The following is a 19,321-nucleotide window of genomic DNA, read 5'->3' as shown; positions in this document are numbered from 1 at the left end:
ACGCTATTATATCTGTCTGATAAATCAGGGACCCAGACTGAAAACGCAGCAATCAAATACACCACATAGACTTAGTTTTTCTATTGGAACAGTGGGTCTGTAAGCAAGGTAGGGATTCCCTGGAGATAGAACTAGGCCATCATTTTCATCTGTAATTTATGTAACATTATTCTGACATCATTCTCATGGCTACAAAAGCACCATGCTGACCTTATTGCTTGTGTTTCTATTCCAAGCTGGAAGAAACAAAAATTTTGTTTAAAGTCTAGCCATCTGAGAAATAACGTGGTAAATTTGCAAGAAGAGAGAGGGATAAGGAGATAAAGGAAGTGAGAAACGGAGGGAGATGGGGAGAGAGAAGTCTATGAAGGAAGAAAGAAGGAAAGAGATTTTCAGATAGAGGAAACATCAAGAGATGAATCTGGCACATTCAGGAAAAACTTAGACCCGGAAATTGCTGGGAATTAATTCAGAGCTGTGTCGCAGAGAGGCTGGCAGGTTTTATGTGTAGGAGGGTTTTTGGCAAAAATGAGGTAAAAAGAGGAAAGAAAACAAAGCTTTCCTGGGGCAGAGCACAGAATCAGAAAGTTACCACCAGCCATTCTCGTTTCTTTCATACACTTGAAATCTTGGTACCAAGAAAGGTGGATCCTCAGCAGAACTCCATATAAGCAGGTTTGCTGGAAATGAATTTCCCCGTCCCTGAAACTACCATTTATAAAATGTCATTTCTAATAGTTGGTGTTATAACAGGTTAGAAGTGCAGAAGTGTAAGATGGAAATGGCTTTTTAAAAGTAGATGATATTTTTGTAGCACTTGATAAAATGCCCCACGCGCCATAAAACGATAGGCCAATGGTAGAGTTAGAGAATCTTGGAATGAAATGGATTTTAAGTATGGTCCAGTTCCTAGTCTAATGTCATATCCTTGCAGGGCCACCCCTTGTGCCATGTGATGGGACCACATGAGGTCCAGTGAAGGGTTCCACTCCATCACTCAGGGGCCACGCGGTCTCAGGTGAGGCACTGCCTCTCCGCCTCTGTCTCTTGACCTGTAAAGCGGCTAGAAAAATACTTCTCTGCTCACTTCACAGGGCTGTCGTGAGACCAACTGAGATGACTGGCGGGGAGCATTTGTAAATTAATTGAAAGTGCTTGTAAATGCCAAGGAACAAGACAGTGTGCCTGGCACAGAGAAGCCATTCAACTAATGGTAAATGGTCAAAGCATTCGTCTTAGAGCAGGACAGCAATTCCATGGTCCATTGAGCAGCAGCAGCCAGAGGGAAATGAACAAATAAAGGAAGGAAAGGATCAATGGGGTGAATACACAAGCGGTTGCTTTGGGGGCAGGGGGCCTGTGCTAGGAGACCTTACATAATTATCGTATTTAATGGTAACACTTGGAGGACAGGGACATTGCCTGTTAACAAACATGTTACAAAATGAAAGAGCTCTACCACATCTGAAGTCTATCCAGGTGAGCTCTAGTTCTGAGAGCGACTTTGGGTTTGATGTTTTAGTCTTCTTCAAATCATTGGCAGCACTTAAGGCACCAGTGGCAATTAGCTATCTGCCTGCTGGGAGGAAGTTTTGTGCACAGATTTTGTTTTGTACACACAGCGTTTTTTAAAAAATTGGCATCATAAAAATCTGGAGACATAATATGAGTAAAATTGAGGAGCTCTTGCTGCCTTTGTGGAATCTGGAGATCTGGGGAAGCAAGGAGGCCTCGGGGCTGGAGCTGCATAGCAGGACCACTGACCACTTTTTGTAGGTTTTACTCCTGGACCTAATATCTTATTCAAGTCACTGACCTGAATTGCCACTGTCATACTGTGATTTGTAATAAGAAACATATAGTTAGTCTTCATCCCATTTCTGGCACAGAGCTCCTAAAATTATGGGAATTTCCTAAGTGATGACAGCAATAAAGGTGTTCTATATTATGTCAATGAGGTGACTTTTGGACCACACTTAGGGATGGAAGCTGGTTGCCAGGAGACCCAATCATAGGATTAGAGGGTTGGAACTTTCAGTACCTCTCAACCTCCACATCCGGGGAGGGGAGAGGGGCCGGAGATTGAGTTCAGTCACCAGTGGGCAACGATTTAATCAATCGTGACTATGTAATGAAGCCTCCATAAAAACCCAAAAGGATGTGATTCAGAAAGCTTCCGGATTGGTGAAGACGTGGAGATTTGGGGAGAGTGCCATGCCTGGAGAGAGCATGGAAGCCCCATGCCCCTTCCGCATACCTTGCCCTATGCATCTTTTCCATTTGGCTGTTCCTGAGTTATGTCCTTCTATAACAAACTGATAATCTAGTAAGTAAAATGTTTCTGAGTTCTGAGCAAATTAATGGAACCTAAGGAGGGGAGGTCATTGGAACCTCCAATCTATAGCCAGTTGGTAAGAAGCACAGGTGACAACCTGGGTTTGTGATTGGTGTCTGGTGGGAGGTGGGGGTCAGTCTTGTGGGACAGAGCCCTTAACCTATAGGATCTGTTGCTGTCTCCAGGTAGATAGTGTAGGAATTGAGTTGAATTGTAGGACACCCAGCTGGCGTCAGAGAATTGCTTGCCTAGTGGTCTGGAAGAAACTCCTACACACTGGAACTGTGGTGACAGAACCATTAGCCAAGAACTGGTTTTGAACTATATTCTACCATATCTTGGCATTTGTTTGCAGCCTATAATAAATATCTCATCCAAGGATTCTTTTTCAAATATTTTGAAAGCTATTTAAATTTATAGTGTATATTTATTGGATCATAACTAACCCACCCAACTCTCTAACAGGCTGCCAATTCTCTAGCTCTGCCTTATACACTGGCCTCCCGCAGTGTGTGTGTGGCACCCTGGGGACTCTGTGTAAGAAGAAAACAATAAAATAGTAAAAACACAGTCATCGCCCTCATGTGGCTTACAACACACAAGGGTTGTCTCGCTAACATCTCTGAAAGTAATAAGGCCAATAATTCCACTAATTTTTTAATACAATGATACTTGCATTTTTTTTTATTTACTTCTTTCAAGGACAAGAGATCCATCTCCTCACCCAAGCACGCCAGGCACTTGGTGTCAAGTCCACATCACCTGGCCTCACGCTGAGAGTGCCCGATTTTAATGGTACCCTTCGCCCACTTGCTCCCTGGCTCCCTCTCACCTTGCTGCAAACACGCACTGTGTATCAAAGGTCCTGAGAACATGGCCACATCCCTTCACTTGGTCCTCCAACAACACCCTCCTCATCTGCTTGACCATTTCTGAGGGTCTATTTTCCATTTTGGCTCTCTTATTTCTGATTGGTGGTAATCAAAACTGCACAGAAAATTCTGGAGTCTGTCCCACCACAGCTACACCATGGGGTCTGGATGATGTTTTCCATTAGTGACTGATGCTTTTTATAGTGAGGCCCAAGGTTTGGATAACTTCGGGGACTGCAGCCTCTAACAGAACAGACATTACAGCACCACCAACAGTGGCTTCTAGATTGCAACTGATAAAAATACTAAATAGTTTTTTTGTTGTTTTGTTATTGTTTTCAATTAGGATTTCTGTATCAAATTTTGAAAAATTATGCCCTGTCCCTCCTAAGCCATTCTTCTTCCTGAACCTCCATCACATTTCTGCTCCTCTAATTAATTAGCTGTTTCTAATATATTACTGCTACATAAAATTCCAAATGTCAGTAGGCAAACAAGAGTGAAAAAAAAATCTAACCACTTCTCACTGTTGGTTATTGCAGACATAAGGCCCTTTATAAACAACTAGCGGCAGGATCCTTAGTCCAAAACATATTCCCACTCTGTGCCAGTCTAGATGGTCTTATGGACGTCAGGAAGGATGCCTACCCTAGCATGGTTATCAAATATGGTAAACCAAAAGAAAGCACTTGGTACATATTTGTACCAGCAGTTATACAAAGAATCACCATAATCTATAACTTCACTTCCCCGCAAGTCTTGAATTCTAGCAAAGAAGACAAACTCAACTAAGCAAGCTTCCTGTCTGAAATGCACGCCACATTTCTGCATGCTTCATTTACTGCATGGACTTACTCCCTTCTCATAAAGAGGAGTAAGCCCTTCAGTGTGACACCGGCATTATAAAACCAGATGCCATAGCTTAGGAAATGAAGGAATTTGCTGTGTGCTGCAAATACATCCACACAAAGGGACTAAAAGTTATCCACTGCCTGGAGGTGGTAAGGCATCACAGAATTTATAAGTCACCATTCATCATGAATACTTTTGCAAAAGAAACATCAAGATGTTAAAAGTTCACTATAAGTATAGAGAGCATCTTTTGTTAATTTTTTTTAACCTTCAGGATTTTACAATGGACTTTCTTAAAGGGAATGATACAGTTCGCCTTCAAGATTTTGCAAAATGCCTTCATAACAGTTACATTTTGCCCCAATATCCCGGGACATGGGTGGGATTTAGAGGCAGAAACTCAACAAAAGGGCAAAGAGAGTCAGTGTTCAGTTAATAATTACATAAACCATACACGTCATCAGGACAAATGACCACCTCATGTTTGGTTCCCACTAAACCGTGAGCTTGCCTGACCCAGAATGTGAATTTCTTTGTCCAGTACTGAACTTTCTTAGTAGCAAGATAACAAATACAAATCTGATCAATTGGTTTCATGACTTCTGCAGTGTGGATAAAGATGCCTACCTTACAGAGCTGCTGAGAATGAAAAGGAGACAAAGCATATAAAGCATTTACACCAATGTGACACCCAGAAGGCATCCAATAAATGGTCCCTAAGGGTCATCTTCATCAAATACATTATACAGTAAACAAGGCACATTAATCAATGTTATCAGAATTTATTCTAACATAGTCCTGTGCATTTACATACCTCCTTCCTCATTTTTTGATGAAAATATGATAGAAAATGCTAAATAAATTGCCCAAATAAAGCAGTAAATGGTAAAGCAGTGTAAATCAGCCATCTTATTCACAGTCCCATGCTCTTTCAAAAATTAAAAAAACAATAACAATGACAAGAAACCCTCTCAAAACAATTAGAATTGAATGGTCCTGCCAAACTCCAAGTAAACCATAAAATAATTGAAGCTTTCCATACTCCCAGTTTTTTCAAAAGTCAAAGTTTTTATGTATTCAGATGATAAGCCAACCATAATTTTGAGGTCTGGATGCAGGACCCAGTTCTACTACAGATTACTCATGATAACTAATGGTCCTTTAGTTGGAACAGGTTGCAGCTTTGCATCTGAGGACTGGGGTTGGGATCCCAGCTTGGCCACTAATCAGCCTGTGTCCTTGGCCCAATTATGAGTCCTGGGACTCAACACCCTTCTCTGTCTGTGGAAAAGTCATGACTGATCATAGCAGTGTGGCAGCATGCAACATGATGCATGTGAAGCAGGGAGCACAGTGCTTGAACTTGGTCATACTCAAATTTACACCCATGATGATGATGATGAAGATGAGCCTATGAAAATTCTAGCAGAAGAGAGGCCCTCAAGGGAAGCCTGCCATTGTGGACTGAATGTTTGTCTCCCCCAAATTCCTATGTTGAAGCCCTCACCCTCCATGCGGTAATATTTAGAGATGAGGCCTCTAAGGAAGTAATTAGGGTTAAGTGAAGTCACAGGGGTGGCACTCTGATCCCCTAGAATTAAGTGTCTCTCCATGCTCATTGAGAAAAAGCCACACTGGAGAAAGCGAGAAGGTAGCCATCTACAAGCAAGGAAGAGAGCTCTCACCAGAAACTGAATTGGCCAGAACCTTGATCTTGGACTTCTAGCCTCCAGAACTGTGCGAAAATAAATGTCTATTGTTCAAGCCATCCAGTCTGTGGTAATTTGTTATGGCGGCCCAAGCAGACGAATACAGATGCTGACCAACCAAACATGAGCAAACCGCTTAATCTCTTCGGATCTCAGCTTCTTCTGAACATGGGGAGATGAGGGGAGATGGTGTACAGAGCCCCTTATAACTTGGACAGCCTGTAAATTTGTGATTTATAAATAAATGGCCTCCATCTTCTCTTCTTTTCCCCCGAAATCACATCTCGTTCGCCCCAACAGGAAATCTCGCCACATTCAGCAATTAAAGCTCTAATTGTGTTTGTGCGTCTCCACTGCTCTGCATCCCGGACCCCATTCATGAGAGCATCATTAACAAATCAGAGCTTCTGGGACACAGAGGCCGTCATCATTAGTACTAATTGAAGCTTGCAATCCCAACCTGCTGCATTGTGCTGGCCTTTCTCAGTCCAGCCCCCGGCGTCACAGCTGACAAAGGCCCTTTTTCAGTCTGGGCGCCTCAGCTGACAAAAGCCCTCGGTCTATTTACATGAGCCCAGCCAGTGAGGGACCATCCAAGGGCGGGCAGGGGCTCACAGCTGCGTTGTGTATATACCAGGGGTTTAAGCTGTCCCAGCCATCTACACAAGGTTTCCGCATGCTTTCTGGGGGGAATGACCCCTAGCCCCCTGAAATTACCTGGAAGTTGGGGTTGGGGTTGGGATAGGGCAGCCAGGCGGAGCGTGAGTTCTCCTGGTATTTGAAGGGCCCGTTGAAGGCCTGCGAGATGGCGCTCAGGTTGAAGACGCACACGGCCGAGGCGGCGATGCTGTTCCTGGGGAGCCAAGGAAGAGAAAGGAGAAAGCAGGTCAGAGAGCCCAGCAGGGACCACTGTCCTGCCTGCAGACTCTCAGACACCGTGCAGTGGAAGCACCTTCTGGAGGACCTCAGGAACAGTCTCCTGAACACCCCACGAGGATGAGGCTGGAGCAGTGACTGGTGTTCCCTGTGGTTTCCTTGTGGAGGAACAAATACTTCAATGCAGAAATAAGGATATTTAGCAGTTATGACACTCGTAATCCTGCTGGATCGAATTAATTCACTCAGCCAAAACAGAAGTGACAAAGGACGCTGAAGAGCTGCATGTTTCGCCTTTTAAATTCTGGAGGAAAAGCCTTTCTCCTCCAGTGGACGGAGCCACCCGTCAGGCCAGCATGGCTCCCTTCCCACTCATTCATCTGGGTCCTTAGCTGTCAGTAGGCAATCTTCTCCTTTTTTTTCAAATCCCCAGATATTTGTGTTTATTTGTAATCCTTTAAAACATAATCAACTAAAAGCATTTTGCAAAAAGTGGCTGTCAGAGACCTTCATATATCTTTTTAATTTAGCAAGCATTTTAAATTCAAAGGGTCAGAGAGAAAAGTCTGACACAGCGCAGACATGGGGAATCTTGAAGCCTTAATTAGAATGCGGGCTCCACAGAGAGTTGGAAACGACAGGCTCTCGGAAGTTCACCACGTGGAAACAGTAAAGTATGTTTTGGTTAAATAAATCGGCATTTTGAGCACAGCTCTGTTTTTAAAATTCCATATTAATGATCTTAGCCAATATTGTGTCCACTTATCAATTGTTTTTCCTGACTCAAAGGAAAAGTCACAGAAACTCCAAAATGGAAACATCTACCTTACACTTGGTTTAGTTGACAAACACTGAGTAGATGCAGACATCATCCCAAAGGCTTTACAAATTGCAGTTCATTTAATCTTCATAAGGTAAGGGAAATTCACTGATAAGGAGAATGGGGCACAGTGAAGTCAAGACATCCACCCAAAGTCATCCAGCTACTAAATGGCAGAGGTGGACTTGAACCCAGGCAGTTTGGCTCCAAAGAGCAGGATTTTGAATCCTTTGTTTGAGGTCTGCATGAAGTGGACAGTATTAAAACACCTCCACGGGAAGGCGAGAGCCTTGAGGGCAGGGCGCGTGCCCTCTGGAACAAAGAAGAGAGTCTGGAAGGAAGCATGCGCACCCCCACTGCGGGCGGATGACATGACAGAGGTTAAACAGGAGTCATTGATATTGATGCTGTTACTCTTCTTCTCATTGCCCTCGGAAAAGAAGCACATGGGAATTTGTCAAAAAGTGCAGGGAAGAAGCAGCCTTTAACACATGACTGGGCTTTAGTAAGAGCAGGAGAACCAATACATTAGAGCAGGAGTGACCAGACACACAGGAGGGCTCTCCCCAGGCACGGTCAAGGCGGAGCGTTAATAATAACGCTCTCCTCTTAAGCCCCTGATAAGCACTTTATGGGGACCATCTTATTCCTCAGCCTGATGTCACAGATGAGGGAAGGCACAGGGAGCTTACTTACCCGAAGTCCCAGGCTGAGGGGAAGTAAAGGATTTGCACCTGCTCTTCACAGGGCCCCAGAGTTTTGCCCTGGACTTCACTGCTATGCGACTTCCCAGGAAGGGCAGAAACTTATTCTTCTCCTGCTGGCAGCCCATTCCCCTGGTCCCTGCGTTCACTCGCTCTGAGTGGGTCTGCCCTGCGTTTCTGCTGTCAGCCCAGAGATCCCTGGATGCCCCAGTGGCTGCCAGTCTGAGCACCGCAGACAGGCGTTGGGGTGAGCAGAGTACCGCTGGTGCAGCATATATGTGTGTACACACATACACACACACACGCACACACCCCGCCCTCCTGTCCTCCCTCTGCCCTTTTACTTGCTGTGATGTGAGATGGGTAGGGAGGCGGGCCCTGGGGACTCCGCTGTGGCCCTTCCCCTCCTCTTCCTGGGATGGGCCCGCCTGCCAGAATCCCATATTTACTTCCTCCCCACTGTCCCTGCAGGCGGGTGAGGTCAGGTCTAGACTATTGTGACCTATGGCTGAGTCTGCTTAGAGCTGGGGTCAGTAATATGCCAAATGGTCAAATACGCCCATTTGGCTAACAGACCTTCAACCATGCCTTCCAACCTGGCCTCGATCAAGGTAATAACGTGGCCTTCATTTAATGCTCCGCATTACTTCCTAACTTAACCAGAGCCCAGGTGAGTAAAAGTGGAGGAGGGGTCCCCACTTGGTGAGTCCCAACAACAGGGGAACTTAAAGTTTGCTTCCTCAGTCTCCTGGAAGCCACAGGTAGAAAAGCAGAGAAGTTCCTCCGAGCTCTTCATCTCTGAAGGAGGGAAGAGAAATCAAAACCCTCCCCCTTTCCCACTCCACCCTCACAACTTTACTCTCTGGGAGCCACCATTTTTACATATTTTGGAAAAAAGGCAAACCCTTCAGAGCCTCCGTTGCACTGGTCCACTCCTTCCTGCAGCCCAACTCATGCCCAAGGCGTTGAGAAAACCACAGTCCTAGGGACAGAATGAGCTGGAATAGTGACCTTTACCCCCATTTCCCAGTGCTGAGAGACCTTGACCAATGTACAGAGGTCAATCGAAACTGCGAGCAAAGGTACCAGAAAGCTCAGCCACCGCATTTTAGAGCCCTCTAATTCTGAGATAGAAAATAACTGGCCACCTCTGATCTTCATTTCCTTTCAGTTTGGAGCAAGTCTTGTCAAGAACGTGGTTATCTGCTGAGAATGTAAGATCAAGAGTGGGACACGAGACATGAAAGGGAGGAGAGGTGGGACATATAGTGGGATTAAAGATGGATGCATCAGAAATTCACTTCCAAGACCTAGTGAGAGTAAGTACTTGAGAGAAAAAGGGAATATCTGGCGATTCTACCTCTGCCAGTATAGATGCTACATACTGGGTGATTTCCAACACGATGGACATGTGTGACACTAAACACACAGTCTGGCAGAGTTTGCAACTTATTTTTTCAAGTATCTAAACTGACCATTTACCATCTCAGAATGGCTGAGACACGGTACTTACATAACTTTTTAAATTGTTCATTTTTGCCCAGACTCAAGGGAATGAATAGCTAAGTAAGCCAGGCTCCTATTGTAAAACTGATGACAACTGAGCAACCGAACATTCATCTTGTGCGGCCTACACTGTCTCTTAAACAAGGTTTTGGAAAGCAAATCAACTTCAGAAACTATAAATTGATTTTTTAAAAGAAACTTATCAAGGAGAGAAAATAACCTCTGGGGTTGAAAACTAGATTTACAACAATAAAGATGGTCCTGGTGGGGCGGGGGTGGGTGGGGAGTCATCCATTTTAGTCTTGCTTTTCTAACTTCATGTCAGAAAGAAGACTCTTCATGGAGTAAACGTTATCATCAAGCGACTACTCACACTGAAGTTCAGCCGTGGAAAGAGCAGAAGAGAAAGATTGACAGGCAAGTCAGATGTAGATAAAGTGACTCTTTAAAAATGCAATTCATGGGCAGGCTACTAATGCAGAAAAGATGAAAGAGGAAGTTAAACAGCCTTAGGGAGCACAGCGGACATCATAGGGAGACTGGCTGTTCCTGTTCCTCCAGGACTGAGAGGTTCTTGGGATGCAGGGCTGTCGTCAATGCTAAAACTGGGACAATCCCAGGAAAACCAGGATGCTTGGTCATTCTACCCCATCTGTCAGCACTTTCCACTTTCAACTTATCCTGATTCGGATCCTTTATTCTGGTTTTTTTTTTTTTGAGGAAGATTAGATTAGCCCTGAGCTGACATCTGCTGCCAATCCTCCTCTTTCTGCTGAAGAAGACTGGCCCTGAGCTGACATCTGTGCCCATCTTCCTCTATTTTATGTGGGAGGCCCGCCACAGTATGGCTTGACAAGTGGTGTGTAGGTCTGCAACCAGGATCCGAACTGGCAAATCCTGATCGCCGAATCAGAATGTGCGAACTTAACCACTGCGCCACCGGGCTGGCCCCTTGGATCGTTTATTCTGGATGGAAATATTTGGCTTTTGTCCAAACTGTTAGGTCACCAGATTAGAGATTTCAAAGGTGATCCCAACCAGAACCCCCCTGCAGAGTGATCACCACCTCTGCCAGCACTGAGGAAAGTGGAGCCCAGAGCCTCAGAGTCTCAAGCGACCTTTAATTGCTGGGGGTGGGTTGCGATCTTGCTGAGTCTTATCACCACAAACAGGCTAAGATGGGAAACCGTGGGGCCGAGCTATATACTCCACCAGACTGAGAGTGAATGAAAGGTGAGGAGACTTGTTTGCTGCACCTAGCCCAAACATCGTCCGTTCTGAAGCTAGGAGTATCTCCTCACAAGAAAAAAAGATGATAATTTTTTTCAGAAATGTTTTAAAATTATAATCATCCTTCTAGAAAAGCAGGCTTAAGTGAGCCATTTTCTAGAACAATGGTTTAAAATGCAAGCTTTGGAAAAACGAGAATGTGCGTTTCATATACGAGCAAGGTTCAGGCAAGAATTACATTATCTTAAAGATCAGACTTTCCAGAAAACACTGCTTTCATTATGCACAAATGCATGACTTACTTGTGTACAGAAAAAAAGACATCTAATTTGTACCAGCATTTCAGAAAGCCCCCAGAACACACTGGCAAATCAGGAAGGGGCCCTTTATAAAAGAATAATGTGATACCACTATTACAGAAGGATAGATCAAAACGTTTTTGTTTAGCTTTATTTCTCTAACACCAGTCTCAGAAATCATGTAACTTTGCATAACATTTAATTCATATTCAAAAATATTTTTGGCTGCCAGCCCAGTAAAATAAGAATGATTTCCTTTAAAGCAACTTTTAAACCTCTAAGGTCAAAGAACAACAGATTCATTCAGAAGGAGTAGAATTTCAGGGGAAGAAATGACTTCCGGTTACGTACACGTTGGTGGTAAAGATGCCGTAGATCAGATCGAGCTCGGGCAGGAAGAATGTGCTCTGCAGCTCGTTGTAGTAGAACGGCACCTCCCCGGGGCGCGAGCAATTCAGGCGGGCCTTCATGAATGTGGTCCAGGTGTCCTCCAGCAGGAACCGCCCCCCGATGTCATTCTTGCAGACCCGGGCCGCTCGGGAGAACACGGTTTTCCCACAGTCATGCTCCACGGCATTTTCTCGAAAAAAGAAGTAGGTGAAATTCCCGATGTCGTAAGATGACACGAAGTTTGGTTCTGCAAACAATGGGAAAGAAGAAAAGTCTCAACATTCATATGATATTTGTTTGTGTTTTTCCTGCTCAGAATTTCTTCCAAGGAGACACTGTTTTGTGTAGACAACGCCTGGTTCATTTAGGAGATGGGGAGGTGCTATGAGCAGCTTAACGATCTAGGCTCCTGGGTAGAACTCAGGACACAAGTTCTAAATGCCGGGAAATTGCCAGCATGACTCCACACGTAAGCATCCTGGGTTAATGACGCAGCACTCAAGTTACATAACATTTACACGATCAAAACTGGGCAGCAAAACACTTCAAAGTCGTATGTGTTACTTTTTTTTGTATATTCTTACACAACCTTCAGAAAGAGAGGGAAAGAAGGAGATGACAAACATGAAATGTATTCAGAGTATAGCATGTTTGTTTGTGTAGAAGACAGCAAAATTCTTTGATTTTACTTATAAACATGAGTATGACTTTGACATAATTTATGTGCTTTTGGTAAGTACTATAAAAAATGTTTTTCATTTGTGAAAACTGAAACAAAAACTGAAACTATAAGGTTAGTGTCATGAATTAGCTTTAGCAATTCCAGTTTCTATGGTGACCATATAACTGTGAAGATCAACCCTGATTTTCTTATTTCTGGGTTGCTGGGGAATCCATGTAGAGGGGAAGTGTACTGAGGTGGAGCCCTTGCCTTGCAGCTTTCCGGTCTCATAATTAGCTTAAAAATAGGGATTTAGAAATGACAAAATTATGGCAAAACTATTACTTAATCACCAAGCTCATTAGGAGTTTAGGAATTTTATAGATTGTCAACTGAATTTTATATACAGCATTGAAAGTGTTACCTCCATAACTTTCTGTTTGAGTCCATTGATAATAGAGATGATACCCTTTCAGACACAGATATGCCCTTATATTTGTCTTTAAAAACTCTAGGGCCCGGCCCGGTGGTGCAGTGGTTAAGTTCGTACGTTCCGCTTCTTGGCGGCCCAGGGTTCCCCAGTTCGGATCCCGGGTGCAGACATGGCACCACTTGGCAAAAGCCATGCTGTGGTAGGCGTCCCACATATAAAGTAGAGGAAGATGGGCACAGAAGTTAGCTCAGGGCCAGGCTTCCTCAGCAAAAAAGAGGACTGGCAGTTGTTAGCTCAGGGCTAATCTTCCTCAAAAAAAATAAAAATAAGAAAAATAAAAAATAAAAACTCGAATAATCAGGTTGGATTCTTATTCTTTTCTCTATTGCTAAGAGCTTTCCATTCAATCAGCAAGTGTCTGAATTTTATGGTGCAATTAGGATAACATGGCAATGAGCTTTGGTGCTTAAAATCAATGGAAAGATACATACAACAACCATATCCTCAAAGACACATTTCAAAGACAGTTAGTTTCTGGGGGCAATTCAATTGGTCTTGTAGTTGCTAGATCCAATGAGACTGAACCAATAGACATGCTATTGACAGGACAGTTAAAAAAAAATATGTTTAGTGACAAGATGACTCATTAATGTTAAGAGTAAGACACTCAACAGGCTCTCCTAAGATCTGAAATGTAGACATTGACTCAGGGGCTGACATGGACACGGCAATAACTACTCTATTTTTCTGTCCAGAAAGACTGTTGCCAGTTTTCGATCAACATATGTATTTGATGTCACCACCAAATGTTTCAATTCAATTCAACTTTACATTCTAAAACTGTAATAAATATTCTAAGTTGTATACAGAATGTGCTTTTCTCTTCAGTTCATGACATTTTTCTTAAGTCATTTAAGTACATCAAGTAATAGATAGAGAATTCAATAAGAACTGATTTTAATTTATAAACTGTCATACTGTTTGATTGCTTGCTTTAACCTAAAAACGGTATTTAAAAAAAAACAAACTTGGATTGAATTAAAATGTATGAGATGAAGTTAGATATATTTATTCTACAGTATGCTTTAATATCCTAGAGAGATGTTCACAAAAACAGGAGATCACATCTCTGATTTGTGCTTTTGGAACATAAAGCAAAATATTGGGGGGATTTTTTAATCTGTGTTCACTATGAGTCTCCAAAAGAGAATTCCTTGCTGAAGTAGACCCCAAAAGCAAAGACATGGAACAAATATAAAACTAGGTTTGGTTTCCAAAGAAAATATCCACCTGTCTGTCTAATTGTAAACAGAAAGCTCAATCATTTCAGATCAGATCTTGCATCCAGGCTCATATAACCCATATACCAGACTACAGTTTGATCACTGTACTGAACACAAAGAAAAACCATCATCATCACCGTCATCCTCATCATCAACCACAAACCTTACCTAAAATGGAGAAAACAAAGAAAGGACACACAGGACTGGATGCGTCTAGCCTGGGGCTACGGTTACTAGCACAGGTGGATGAGGTATGAGGCGGGGTCCACAAGATTTATCAAGCACTCTCACAATCACCTACTTCTGCTGCTGTCCTGGGGACAAACAGCATGAAAACCACATAGTGAATATCTCTAGTATGTAGGAAGTCTTAAGCAGGAAAGTGAGAAGTTTCCAAGTAAAAAGATCTGTCATGGTTTCTTCCAGCTGAAGATTGGTCTATAATTAAAAAATATATGTGGAGTGCTAATGCTATTGTGCCATGCTCCAGGCTCAGTGCTTCACGTGCATATGCTCATTGAACTCACAAGAATCACAGAGGTAGGCGCCATGTGATTCCCATTTGGTAGATGAAGACACTAAAGCCCAGGGGCTTAGTAACCTGTCCAAGTTCACAGAACTAGCAATGGCGGGTGTGGCAGGTGGTGGTTCTGTCCTGAATCTAGACAGTCTGACCTTGGAGCCTATACACTTACCATTCCGCTACACTGAAAACCTAATGGGCTGCAAGAGAACAACAATCAAATACGTTAACAATATTCAAGAACTGGAGCTGGAATTCTGACGAATGCTTTAGAAAGCAAAGTGATGAGCAGGTTTGCTCAGGAGAGAGATGAGAAGGATTTCAGAAGGGACAAGAGAGGAAGACAAATGCCCAGAGGAAAGTTTACCCTGCAGCTATCAGAAACATCAGGAAAGACACAGAAAGAAGAAAATGTGGGAGGAAGGAGCCAACAATCCAAGGGCTTATTAAACAAGGATATTGTTGCCCCAACTCCAGAGATGATGTTACACATGGCGCCCACCATAGCCCCAGAGTGCCAATGAGTGGCTGTTAGCGTGTCTATTCCATGTTCCTTGTCCATTCCACTGAACAATCTCCCCTTCGGATTTCTCAAGTAAAGGGAACATGGAGACATGCCAAAGAGACTGGCCCACAGTTCCCTCTGTGCCCAGAGAAGCTCCATCATCTCTTCAAACCATCCTGAACCAATTTTACGGTAGGGTGACAAAGTGTGTTTTAGATAGAAATGCTCAAATACAGTTTTTCCTGGTGAGAAAACAAAGGAAGAATTGGTGCTTAGTGTGTCGTATGTGTTGTTCTTTAATTCCCCACACATTTACAGGTCGTTTTGGTCAGGGAGCTAAGCTACCTTTGGAGGCATGTCCTACTGCCCTGCAGTGGTCCTTCAGGACGATGATGGGTCCCTGACTGGGTGACCTGCTGTAAAATCAGGAAGCTCCATTTCTTGGAAAGCAGAGCCTTTTGAAACTCAGCCAGCATCCTGTTCTCTTTCCAAAGATAGTAAAAAAAAAGCAGGAATAATTGTGAAACAGACAGCCAAATATCGCTTGCATTTATAGATATAAATCTGGAGGTAGGGGATGTTTGAATTTCACCAGGCAGCATAATGAGGTGCATATTGTTTTCCTTCCATTATGTAAGTTCTGTCTCTTGTTAAAATGCAATTCTCTACAAACTAGTATGTGTCACTTCTGAGTGAATTGAACAAGTCATAAATCAGGCATTGTCTTCTTGTCTACAATGGATGTGAATGCATGAGAGAGAGAATAACTTCCTTATTATTATTAGAGGTACAAACAAATAGAAGGGGTGCTGCTAACTCATTCAAAATAAAAGCAGACATGAGGATATGTCAGCTTATGTGTAAATATATACACGGGGAAACTGTTTTTTCCCATGTTTGTAAAACATATTGAGTTATGGATTACAGAATGCTCTACAAAGTATGTCATGCTATAAGAATTATGCTTTATAATATAAGAAATTTCATTCTACACCTTTCCTTACATAATAGTGACCATGCAGATGGGAGTACTGAGAAGAGACCCACAATATAAATGAACGTGAGTAATGAGAACAGAAGCATCAAGGGCATCAAAAATTTTGAGAAGATTTTGACCAGGTAAAATTAAATGCTGAACATCCAAATGGATCTTTCCATTCTATATTCTTTCTATTCCGTTCCTACCACATCAGTCTGGAGGTGCTCCGTGTTAAAATGGTTCAACTGATGACTGACCAGATTACTGATAGGCTCTTGATATATAAATATCTAACTTCATGAGAATGGATATTAAAGACAGAATGGAATTCCAATTTTCCAACTCTACAAAAATCTTACTAGAATCAAACTCTACCATAAATTCTTTGGCAATCAAAAGCCACCTTGTGATACACTTGCTAAAGGCAGGCTACACAATGACTGGGCATGGAGCCTATGTGGGTTGTGGCTCTGCCCAGCCCAGCTGGGCTGGACCACTGACACCTGGAATGCTCCTTCATTCTGTATGAGAATTCAGGGCACAAAAGACCTACCCTCTTGTAAGGATGAAAGAGTAAGTACATAGTAGATGCCAATAAATGGTGGCTGTAATTATTATTTTATGATTTACTCTTGATTTCCCTTTCAATAATTTATATTTAGTAGAGCTCCACATAATAATAATGAATAATCAAATATGCATATATTAAGCTTAAACGTAATCAGAATTTGAGGAACATAAAGACAGCCACGCTAAGTTTTGAAAATAGCAAGCTATCCCACAAAAGAAGAGGCGTTAATAGAAACAATCTTTAGATGTGACACATAGCAAGCCAGGGGTTTTCTGTTCCCTAATTTGTTGGTGTCAGTCATTATCAAAACCATTTCCATATATATTACTAGATTTCAGACTCTCTCTTACTGTGCACATGGTTTCCCTTGTCACAGTGACATGAAAATGTGCTGTGGCAGCTTTCAAAGTAAATCTGATTTCATCTAGGTGTTTATTAAGACTGGACAATTGAACTAAAATTAAATTAAATAAAGTAAAATGTGGTTTAAAAGCCGCTGATGTAATAAAGTTATTTCCTAAGATTTCTAGTAAAAGATAGATAGATAGATATAGATATAGATATAGATATAGATATAGATATAGATAGATAGATAGATAGATAGATAGATATAGATGGATGGATGGATGGATATACACGTTTGCTTGTGTGTGTGTGTCACATACATACATACATATAGCATTGAGGTGTATGTATATATGGCTCAATACTTCCACCTACTGGCTGTATAAACTTACTCAAGTCCTCTAACAGCATTCATTCTCAGATTCCTCTGTCTTAGAAAGGTGATAATAATGCCCAATAGGCATATCATTGTGAGAATCGAAGGCAACCCACGTCAAGTTCTTAGCACTTTGTTGCTAATCATCAAAATACAGATCACTATTTAAGTACGTAAATGAATATATATTAGTAATGAATATATACATAAACATACAAATTAGAATAAACACACACATTGGTAAACCTCCTAGGTATTTACTTACCAAGCTTATTCATTAACTTTGCATTGTGTATATCAAATTAGGGTGTGTGTTCCTTTCAACGGATCTGGAACCAAACACGATGGAGGGGCTGTGCTATCGATGGAGCCCTGAACGCCAGCCAGAGCCATCCTCCACCTTCAGGGACTCCCTGACCACCTCCTGTGAGGACTCTCCTGGGCACTGCATATTCGGGGGTAAACTGACAGACACAGCCCACGCCCTCAAGGACTGCGTGAGGAGACAAGACACAGAGCGACAAGTAATCACGATGATGATGAGGGCAGTGAGGGCCAAGGGCAGTGAGGTGAACTCAAGAATGAGAAAGGAGGGCATCAGGGACAGGCAGATGTGAGGTTGGGAATGGGTCACCGGGCCAAGAACAGGAGAGAGAGTAGGCTGAGAGAAGACCAAAGGGTGGCCGGGAGCGGAATGAAGCTACAGTCAATGTAGAAGGGACCAATGGGACAAGAGGTAGAAGGCCAGGCCCGGCCAGTCACCCATAGTGAGGGGTCTGGATTTCTACTGCCACTGGAGAGGAACCGAAGAGTTTTAAAGAAAAGCTGATGATCCAAATTCCTGTGTGTGTGGTGGCGGCAGTGGTCAGGTAAAGGTGGGGGTGAGGGGGGGTGGCCCCAAGTGTATCCTTAGTGGTCACTGGCACCACAGTAATGTGAGTCTTGGATCCCAGGTCCTTCTTTCACTTTTTTTCGCAGAAAAAAAGCCATGGCTAAAACATTCCTGATAGGACCTGAAACATGGTTCTAGCCAACTTAATTTCTTCCTCCTTCTAGGGGAATATGACCTGTTGAAAATACCGTCTTTACATGGATTTGCTGATTCATGTAGGAGCAACTTGTACCATGGGGACATGTCCTGTCTCCCTAAATGAGAACTGCCACCTCCACATTAGCATGTGCCCTACAAGCCCCAAACTCTCACCTAGGCTTCTCCATCCCTTTCTGTCAATAAGAGCTTCGTTAACATTCTAGCTAATGGTTTTAACTGTTCTAACTAAATGTTTGAGCTGAAAGTGACAAAGACATCGTTGTCTCTGCTCTCTCTTTCCACTCCAAGCACAAAGCCTCCAGCAGTCTTTTCCACTGTGCTTTGTGCTTTGAAGATTCGCTCAATTCACACATCCTTCGGCTCAGTTATAAGCAATTTCATGTCTATGGTTTTCTCAGCATTTTCAAAACAGAAAATTTCTATTTACCATGTTCATTTTTTCCTGTTTATATTTTAAATGTATAGGTTGCCTTCTTTTAAGAATTAATAATTTAGAATGCAGAACCATATATCAATACTTAGGAGTTTTTTAATTGGAATATTAACTTGAATTCAAAGATCTTAGGAGCATTTTGATGGCTATAAAATATTTCTAAAGACTAAGGGGAAAACATGTAAGATTTAACTGAAAGGGAATATGGAGCTACATATTATGCAGTTAGAATAAGTAAACTTGTATGATGGCTTGGTCTTTGTCTCTTGAGCTGAGCTTGGCCAGGTCAAAAACAAAGATGAGAACACCGTAGACTGAACTATCTAGTATGTAGCAGTGAATGAAAAAAATGTGAGGGGTCATCAACGGAGGGAAAGCACAAAGTTTAATAGAATAATATGGAGACATATTTACTGAAATACATAGAACTGGGTATCTGGTAAGCAGGATGAGAATATGATTTATGGTCCAAACTGGAACATTTTTGAGAAAGAAAGGGACCTATGTTCATAATCACAGCAGGGTGTCAGGAGGGACCCACAACTGTCACAAGGAAACTGCTTATGAC

The 19,321-nt window shown here is 42.6% G+C and overlaps 1 protein-coding gene and 1 long non-coding RNA gene across 3 annotated transcripts in view; one reads left to right on the top strand and one right to left on the bottom strand.

The window, feature by feature from the left end:
- The window catches only part of SEMA5A (semaphorin 5A), a 460,360-nt gene that overhangs the window by 132,025 nt on the left and 309,014 nt on the right, over positions 1 to 19,321 (bottom strand). For both annotated transcript variants that reach the window (XM_070246052.1, XM_023625852.2), the window contains exons 9-10: positions 11,555 to 11,840; positions 6,486 to 6,621 (exon numbers count right to left, since the gene is read on the bottom strand). In XM_070246052.1, the coding sequence (XP_070102153.1) occupies positions 6,486 to 6,621; positions 11,555 to 11,840 (422 nt within the window). The remainder of the gene's footprint in view (positions 1 to 6,485; positions 6,622 to 11,554; positions 11,841 to 19,321) is intronic.
- Positions 8,696 to 18,574, top strand: LOC138919757 (uncharacterized). Its single transcript, XR_011430274.1, has 6 exons — positions 8,696 to 8,838; positions 9,340 to 9,487; positions 10,000 to 10,091; positions 16,010 to 16,117; positions 17,576 to 17,793; positions 18,326 to 18,574. It is a non-coding gene; the product is annotated as an uncharacterized lncRNA (long non-coding RNA).

Source organism: Equus caballus, chromosome 21 (genome assembly GCF_041296265.1).
Source record: "Equus caballus isolate H_3958 breed thoroughbred chromosome 21, TB-T2T, whole genome shotgun sequence".
Taxonomy (NCBI): domain Eukaryota; kingdom Metazoa; phylum Chordata; class Mammalia; order Perissodactyla; family Equidae; genus Equus; species Equus caballus.
This window is presented reverse-complemented; position numbering and strand designations above follow the sequence as displayed.